Source organism: Hirundo rustica, chromosome 3 (genome assembly GCF_015227805.2).
Source record: "Hirundo rustica isolate bHirRus1 chromosome 3, bHirRus1.pri.v3, whole genome shotgun sequence".
NCBI lineage: Eukaryota > Metazoa > Chordata > Aves > Passeriformes > Hirundinidae > Hirundo > Hirundo rustica.
Genome location: NC_053452.1, coordinates 40,311,061 through 40,320,045, shown reverse-complemented (window position 1 = coordinate 40,320,045; position 8,985 = coordinate 40,311,061). Strand labels below are relative to the sequence as shown.

The following is an 8,985-nucleotide window of genomic DNA, read 5'->3' as shown; positions in this document are numbered from 1 at the left end:
TCTCGGCAGCTGACGACAAGGATAGAGGGAATTTAGGACGAAACGAAATACAAGCGCCGGGGGCTTTGAGCGCGGTCATCGGCCGCGCTCCCATCCGAGCTCTCCCTTGTGCTTCCCTTGGCCGGGCGTTCGGCCGGCGGCTGCCCCGCCGAGGGCCGCCGTAGCGCGGCCCGCCGAGGCGCGGGGATGGGCGGGCTGCGGCCGGGCTGGCGGGGGGAGGCGGCGGGCCGGGACCCCGAATGCCCAGGGACCCCAGCGCGGGGTCGAGGTGGCGGCTGGCCGGCGCGACAGACTCCACTGGAGAGCGACGGTGCCCCTGCTTGCGGAGCAAGGCCGATGGCAGCCCCGGGGCCGCGCTGCACCTGAGCGCAGGGTCTGAGGCAGGGTCCGAGGGCTCGGGTGGAGGGATGGGTGGCTGTCAGTGTGCCAAGTGATGGGAAAGGCGGCGGGGAGCCAAAGCGAACACGTGTGATGCTGAGCGTCGGGGAGGGTCTGCGCATCTTCGCGTAGAAACGGCGTTGGATGCCCCACAGAAACGGAGGGGAAAACTCTCTGGCGTCTCCAGCCCAGCCACAGCAGGGTGTCTGCCTTTTGATCTCAGCAGTTGGAAATAAATGTTTAAAATAGTGACACCGCAAAGGGAGGACCTTTTTCTCGTGTTTCTCCCCGCTTTCCCTTTAGGTAACCGCTGTGCCGTAGCTCCCGTGTGCGCGCCTAGCAGTGAGAGGAAGGGAGGGAGAAGGGAGGGAGGGAGCCTGGGAAGCGCTGGCTCCGCCAGTGGGCGTTTTCTGGCGGCCGGGGCTGGTGCTGGAAGCGGCACTGCAGTGACTGTATCTGCCTCTTTGCAGGCGAGCGCGCACGCACGGGGCAATATTTGCCTCGCTCGAAGAAAATACAGATTGTTGCCGTTTTCTTGCTTTGAATGCGAGGTGGGAGCATGGGGAAAAGCGGACTTTAAAGGGGATTGAAACCGCTTGGCGGTCAGTAACGCCTTGTCCCCTCTGGCCTAAAGGGGGAACGGAAATGTGAGGATTTTATGAGGGCGGGGAGCCGGGGTGCGGAGGAAACACTGCCCGGGAGTTGCCGGAGGGAACGCAGGACCGATCCGCGGTTGCCCCTTGCTTCGCTCCGTCCTTTTTCGGCTTTCCCTTTCGCTTTACTCCGGTATCTCTGGTAGACGTCCTGCCTTAAACTACCGCGAAAGGGAGGGAAGAGCGGAAGCATGTCCAACCCGGAGAAGAGGATCTTATCCCGCCCCTTGGCCCCCCTGGCTGCAGCGCCCGGGGAAAAGCCCGGCTCCGGCAGCCGCCCGCTCCACTCCCATGGCCAGAGCGGTGGAGGTGGAGGCAGCGGCGGGTCTCCTCCTCCTCCCCCCGCTCCTGGAGGCGACTCGGCTGCCTGCAGCTTCCTCTCTCTCCTAACAACCACCAGCAGCAGCAGGAGCCGCGCTACAGGCACAGCCTCCTCCGCCGTCTCCGCCAGCATCGTCTCTAGAGCGGCAGCGGCTCCTTTCCTCGTTCCAGTTCCCTCCTTCTCCTCCGCTTCTCCATCTTCTTTTTATTTCTTGCCGCCGCCTCCTCGTTTCCCCTCCTCATTTTCCTTTAACCTCACAAGTCTCCAAGGGAGGGAAGGAGGAGGAGAGGCAGCGAAAGCGGCAGGAGGAGGAGGTGGAGGAGGAGGAGGAGGAGGAAGAGATGCTGGCGGAGCAGCAGCGGCAGCAGCTCACTTGATCGCCCATCCAGGCGGCAGCGGCAGGAGGAGACTCTTCTGTTCTTCCTCCATCCAGGGCTTGCTGCTCCGTTCCGCAGCCGGCAGCCCCCGGCAGCAGCACTCCCGGCTCCTCCTCTCCCCAGCCGCCTCTCGCCCGTGGTCCTGCAATTCCCTCGGTGCTGCAGCAGCAGCAGCCCGCGGCGACGGGATCCGAGGAGGCGACGGCCCCGGCGGGAGCAGGACTCCTAGGCGGCAGCAGCGGCAGAGAGGCGCCTTCTTCTCCTTCTCGTCTCCCCTGCTCCTAGGGCCAGACATGGAAGATGGATCTAATTCTGCAAGCTGCTTTAGGAGGTTTACGGACTGTTTCTTGAATACAAGTAGGTACCGGAGCGCTGTGCCCGGCGGCGGGGCGCGCGTGTCTCGGGGGAAGGCGAAGGGCTGTGTCCGAGGCTGGGTGCATGCTTTGTGGAAAGGGCATTTCTTTGTGAGGAGAGGGGGGAGGCGAGGACACAAAGGGTCCGTATACGTGGGGCGTGCGTGGACGCATGGAGGAGCGGCCGGGTGTGTATTGAGGATGCACGGACAAAGGGGATGCTCGATGTAATTGAGTGCTCTTTGTGGGAGCTGGCTGTTAACGCCTCGAGGATTTCGGCACCATTCCGGGATCAGACAACTCCACATATATGTATGTCAGCCTTTTGCCTGGTACATGCTTAATTCGCTCAGGAATGACACGTAAGGGAATGGAGACTGTCCCCCCCCCACCCCTACTTACTTGAGCAGGCAAGAAGGAAGCATTATGGTTTCGGCAATTGACAGAAAAGCGGCGGCGGAGGACCGAAAAGGGTGAAACGGATCTCTTCTTTCTGCGTCCCCGTCAGAGCTGCCACGCGCGTTCACATTCCATATTTCTGATTCGGCTTTGGTACCGGGTGCCGCCTTCCCCTGGCCGTGGCTCGCTGTAAGGCGGGCCAGGAGCCCGAGAGGAAACATGTGCTCCTTGCTACGCGGGGCTGGCGCTGGAACGGGGATAGTGACCGGCTGGCCGGAATAAAGGGGGGATTGAGGCGCTTCACAAAGGGCGCCCCGCAGCCAGCCGTTCCCAGAGCCTCGCCGGCTCCCCCCGAGCCCGAGCGCGGGGGAAGGGCGCGGGGCCGCGCTCGCCCCGTGCCGGCGGGCGGGAGTGGGGCCGGAGCAGCCGCTCGGCCTCCGCCCGGTGCCGGGCTCGGCGAGTGCCCGCCCCGTGCTGGCCGGGGGAGCCCGGCGGGAGCGGCCCGAGCCCTGCGGCGGCGTGTGGGAGCGGGGAGGAGGCTTCGCGTGGCACGAACTCCCCGTTCGCGGGGACGTGCGGCCCGGCTGCCCCTCGGGTGTCTCGCCCTCCCGCCCCGAGGCGCTTCCCCGGCACGCCGCGCCCCGCCGGGTGCGCGCCCCGCGGCCGGGGTGGCCCGGAACGGCCGAAACCTCCCGGGTCTGCCAGCCCGTGTCCCCCGCCAGCCCTCGGCTCCAGCGCCCCGCCGGGAAATATGCTGGGGTTCGGTGTGGTCACGGGACTAAAGAATTTACAAGCGGATCATGTATCAGGGCTGAAATATATGTATGATAGGTATATATATTTTTATAAGGAACTTCCCCCCCCCTCCCGCCCTTGTCTCGTATTTTGATGCTTAGGGTGCTTCTGTCAGCTGTGGCTTTATTTTCTTTTTGTGACAGCTCCTTAGTTTGTGGATCTATGCCCTAGACTTGAATTTTAATCTGTTAGTATAGTTTGATAAAGATGGCTTTTTTGGATACAGGTGAACTGTGTATGGTTCATTGTCCATAGAAACCTCATTATCTGTTTTATTACTTACAACTGTCTTGAGCAGAAGAGCCTGCAATGTGGTAGCACTTGTGTTCCGGAGTAGGGCTGAATAAAGATGATCATTGTATTTGCTGCACAGTCCTTTTGCAACTTTATTCAATTGTTAGTTATGGTACAGAGCCACATACTTGTTTAATCTTGAGACCTGAAGGGAATCCTAAACTCTTCCAGTTTTAATTTTGTTTGTGTTTAAGAGGGGTAGAGTGCTGCCATGAGTGTGGTACAATGCTAATGTTTTAAAATAAGTGGTCTTGAGAGCAAGGAACTGAACCAGGGAACGTGTATCACGTAGGACAATTCACTCCTATGCTAGACCAGGAAAAAGATTATGTGGAAAACATCAGCTTTGTCCAAAACAGCTTTAAAAGCAGTAGTAATTCAACTTAAGCTATTTTATGAACTCTTGAACACAAGAAATTTGGTCATCTTTCACTGATTGTGACCTCTGACTGAAGATTTTCCGGCAGGCAGGAAGGGAGCAGAACTATTCTTTCCCCTGTGAGTTTGCTGACGTCTAAGAAGACATGCAGCCTCTGTGGAAACACTTTTCCATACTCTGCAGCCCATGCTCGTGAAACTTTCAATAACTTAAAAGTCTGATAGTCTTTGCTTCTCTTTTGAATGTGATTGAAACTGACCAATGGGCTCAAAAGGTATTAGTGAGGTCAGACAGATGGACGGACAGACATTCACATGTGGCGTGTATGTACACATACACATATGTACCATACATATATACCCTTCCCTCCCTCCCTGAGTGAGTCCATAAATCTGATTTCCTTAGGAAACCAGGCTGAAGAAAGGAGTGGAGGGAAGTCAAACAAGATACTGTTCAGTTCCAGTGCAGCTACTGTAAAAAGCACTTGTCCAACTGTTTGGAGTGCTGTGCAGAGTCCTGGTTACAGTGCAGCCGGAAGGCTATCATTGTTTTGAAGAGGATGAGATCATGTAAAATAATGAAGATAATGTGCAGTGTCTCATAGCTTTTGTTTCCTGAATTGTATTTTAGGTTCCAAATCATTATCTATGTATGTATATTTTCTCTTTGACTTTAAAGACAAAAAAAAAAAAAAGCCTAAATATTTTTGCAGGGAACCTGAAGTATTCTGTAGTGAAGAGAGTGAAGATGAGTCCTTCTGGAAAGAAGATTTAAAAGTGGCATAACAGAATCCTCAAGAGTGGAAAACGGTGAAATTGCTAGAGATGTATTCTTCTTCCATCTCCGAGCTCTTTCCACTTACATGCTCTCCCGTCAGGATTTTCTTTAAATTTTAAGGATTTTAAGAAGTTTATATTAATAACCTTCTTTAAAAGGTTGTTATTATTAAATTTTAGGTTCTGCAATGCTCAGTTTGTGCCATATCTGGCTATTTCTCTTACTAAAATTCTTAATGAAGAACTCGACTGCAGAAGCTTATATGAGCTTTGTGTGATGTATGTTGTTTTTCTTAACCGTTTTAAGTCTTGGTGCATAAGACAGTGTTTTAAGAAACTTTTAGCATTGATCCTGGATCGATACTCCAGCGGAGTTCTGTTGTATTTAGAATAGTGCAAGTTGCCAGGTATTCCAGTATCTCAGGTTTCCGGGAAATTACTTGCCTTTAGGGGCACATCCCATCTTCCTTCCACACTCAAGGTCTTCTCTCATGGTGCAGGTGTAGCCTATGTCATCTGTGTCCCATGAATTTACTGGCAGGTATGTCTTCTTTACAGTATCCAGACTTTCTGCTTGTCAGAGAATTATCAGTGTATTTTAATGATATACGGTTACCTTTTTTCTGTCTGTTTTAGTCCATACGTTCACGTGCCAGATGCTAAGACTTTCTGATTAAGCAGCACTCTAAGGAAGAATACATGTAGTAAGATCTGTTGTTCAGGAAGAAAGTAGCAATTAAAATTTAAATAATATCGAAAGTATTCCTGTCACTTGATCTAATGGAAAAGTTAATCCTGTCTTGACTCTTGTTATTTCTGGTCTGTGTATTTGGTTTTTTGCAGTCAGGGTGTTCTAAGTTAAATGCTGATCTTCAGCAATGAATCCCTTGTGTGAAGGTGGACAGAATTTGGTTTTCCAATTAAATCATGCTTGAAATTTAGAATATATAAGGAATGAAATTGTCTCTGGCTTTCTCCCCACAGATTCTGACTCCAGGTTAATTGAAAGCAAGATTATCACTAAAGTAGGGTATAGTTATGATAAGTGATGTCATTTAACAGCACAGGACTGGTGTTTCACATTTTGCATTATTGTACAGTAACACCACGTATCCTGGTCTGCAGCACTGCCATTCTTCTTGGTGAGACAACAGAACAATATGTAGGGCAGATAGCAAAGAATGGCATGGAATGGTAATGAAAACCATGCAAGCACAAGCAGTTCACAGTGGAGAAAGGCTTGCTTTTTCAAATCAGCTGTTTTTACAAATGGTTGTCTGTAAGGCATGCAGTTTACGTGTGGAATATCTAATGTTCTGTCCCTTTGACTCCTCAGTTCTTCTGCCTGTGCCTGGTGGTTTGGGAGTACCTAGCTCTCATAATACCTTGAGAGAGGAGGTAACTCCTTCCCTGTTAACTCAGTAACCTTGCTCCTCCTGTGAGATGGACTGTGGAAGGTGTGATTATGCACAGTGGGATAGTTTAGATGAGTTGTGAGAAGGTTTCTTTTTGTTACTTGTGTGAAGAGGGTGACAGCTTATTTAGTATTCTAACACAAGGCTGGCAGCTTCATTCAGCCCATTTGTGTCCTTCTCCCTTTTGCTTGTGTTTAAGCCACCCTCATCAGCTGGATGCAGTGAAGACCTGAAGTGTAAAGTATGAGATTTTATTCAACACTTACGTGACTTAGTGACTTGATTTTGAAAGTCATGTGAGTGCTTATTTGCACTAATGATCTAGGCCATATACCCGGCTGAATTGCTCATATGTCATCCGTTGTACAGATCAGTACAACAGTAACTTCTGTTTAAAGATTCTGTGCCATTTTCTAGTACAAATAGATTATAACAAACATTCTCCCAATATTATAAAATTGTGTACTTAGTTTTAGATTCAGAAAGTTAGGATGAGAATCTGTGGGTGAGTGGATTTTAACTTGGAAGTGGCTTATGCAGCTTGTTGATTGATGTTAACCTTGCCTGTCTTAAAAATGTATTTCAGATTTAGTTTAGTATCAGCTCATTTGTTTTTAATGCTGCTTTAAAAAGTATTTGTGTTTCAAGTCATTCTGTTTAATACTTGAGCATTCGATTTTTGTCTGCTTTATAATATTAAAATTTTGCTCTGTTGACACTATTATATTCTAAAAGAAAGCTAAAATCATAAGTAAAATATATATATAAAGAGAAAAAAGACTGTTTGAGGGGGTTTTTAATTGTTTTTATACTCCCTCTGCTGGCTGTTTCAATTACAAGTACCTGTACTCAGACCTTGTTACTAAATCCGCATTTCCTTTTACTGTTTTATCAAACAGGTAGTAAAGTACATTAGATTTCAATCTGTTTTCACAATTTAAAAAGGTATAATTGTTAAATCTAGAAGCACTATTTGCAGGAATGGGAAGTCTGACACTTTTTTTTTTATGGAATAGCGTTTCCATTTTTGTTATACCTTCTACTGATTTTAAATCTTGTCCTAAAAACAGTTGAATCTTAGGGTGTGTTGGTCACATCTTCACTAATAAATTTCACAGAAATAATTGTTCATATATTGTTCTAAATGATTTGTTTATTTGTTTCATTAGTTGTAACACATTTGTTGTCCAGCTTTGAAGAACAGCTATGGTAAAATGTAAATAGTTATGCTAGAACAGCTATGATAAAATGTAAATAGTTACGCTATGTTTTGTTAAATTAAAAAAAAAATGAAATTCAGTAATGAATTTGACTTACTTCTACATAATTAGCTACAAAGCTGCACTCAAAGTGCAGATATAAGGGATGATTTCTTAAGGTACTGGTTTTATTATAGGAGTGTACAATAGCGTTCGTCCAAAATTATTTATAGCACCCAAAAGTTGTAATTTCTAGGAACTTCAGAGATTATACACTCGGGTTGCTTTATGTGTTATAGAAATGAAGCCGTTGCATTCCCCATGGCCGTCAGTCAGGGCTAAACCAGTTCAGTACCTCTTGTTGGTGTTTCTGCTGAAGTTCCCGGCTGCTCGGTAGTGCTTGGCTTCCCCCGGCCGGAGCTTGAAGAGTGCCACCTACTGATTGACAGCTCCGCGGGCGCTGCTGCCTCGGCCGTCCAAGGCTCTCGCAGCTCAGCCTCGCTTGGCTCGGGGGTGTGACGAGTCGATGCAGTCACAGCCTGGCAACTCTGTGGAATCAGGTCTCAGCTCTGAGCTCTGCTATTAAAGGATGCTTTCTTGTTTGTTTGTTTGTTTTTCTATTTTGTTTCAAAGTGAGGACATAGGGTTTTCATCCTGGGAGGTGGGCTTCCCTTGCCGTCTTTGTCCCCTTCTAAAAGCTTGTGAGAAAATGTCATATTTCTGTGGTTTCTTCATCACTTTTTGTCCAGCTGTCATAATTAGTGTGGGAGGAACCAGCCTGGCTGGTGTTTATTGAAGACTTTGGCCCCTGCTATGACAGACAATGTAAATGCTGTGTTGCACACTGAAATGAGGCTGTTCAAAAGGCAGGTAACAGACTCGCCACCGCGCCTTGTTAACGGACGAACATTCCAGAATGCTCATGATGTGTTTGTTTTCGCAGGAGGGAATGACAATTTGGTTAGCAAGTTCTACATTTTTACAAGAAAGTCATGCGTTAATCTTTAGTGCACTCTAATGCTTTATTTCGACATTCAAGTATGCTAATTATGTCTTAAAACAACCCAAAACTTGGCAAGAGTATGAATTAGTTAAAAAATTTACATACGTACAGGGAACTCCTTTATTTCTGAGTTCTTTTAATATATTTTTTCATGGTGATTTGTTGCTACAGGAAGCTTTCTTAATTCCGTCTCCTAAGCACCTTGTTACAGTTGGCATTAAGAACAAAAAAATACTTGGTTTTACAAATTTCATATTCTTTTGGAAATAGCAAGTTTTAGTCTGTGTGAGATTTTTAGCAATAAAATGTAACATCATTAAGAGATGCCAAATTTTATAGCTCAAAAGGACTAGAGTTGTGGTCAATATATCACTTGAAGTAGTTTCTGAAGTAGTTCTGGCTCAAGAACACTAAAAGAGAATGCTTTTGAATATTATTCACTGCCTTCAGAGAACCCATAGTAATATTATTGATACCTAACGAAAATAGTAATAAAAATCTTCAATGTAGAAGCAGCAGTAGTAATCTTGCCTGCTTTGGTTCTGAGACCAAAGAAAAGATTGTCAGGATTGGAGACCAGTTAATTCACCTCCAATCTGAAAACTTTTAACGTTTTCATTAGCACTCACTGATCTGATTTCT

General features: G+C 47.7%; 1 protein-coding gene across 1 annotated transcript in view; it reads left to right on the top strand.

Annotated features, from left to right (window-relative positions):
• The first annotated feature begins 1,061 nt into the window (after nucleotides 1-1,061).
• The window catches only part of PDE10A (phosphodiesterase 10A), a 169,665-nt gene continuing 161,741 nt past the window's right edge, over nucleotides 1,062-8,985 (top strand). The window contains exon 1 of the mRNA XM_040057725.2: nucleotides 1,062-2,087. Coding sequence (XP_039913659.1) covers nucleotides 1,223-2,087 — 865 coding nt within the window. The 5' untranslated portion in view covers nucleotides 1,062-1,222. The remainder of the gene's footprint in view (nucleotides 2,088-8,985) is intronic.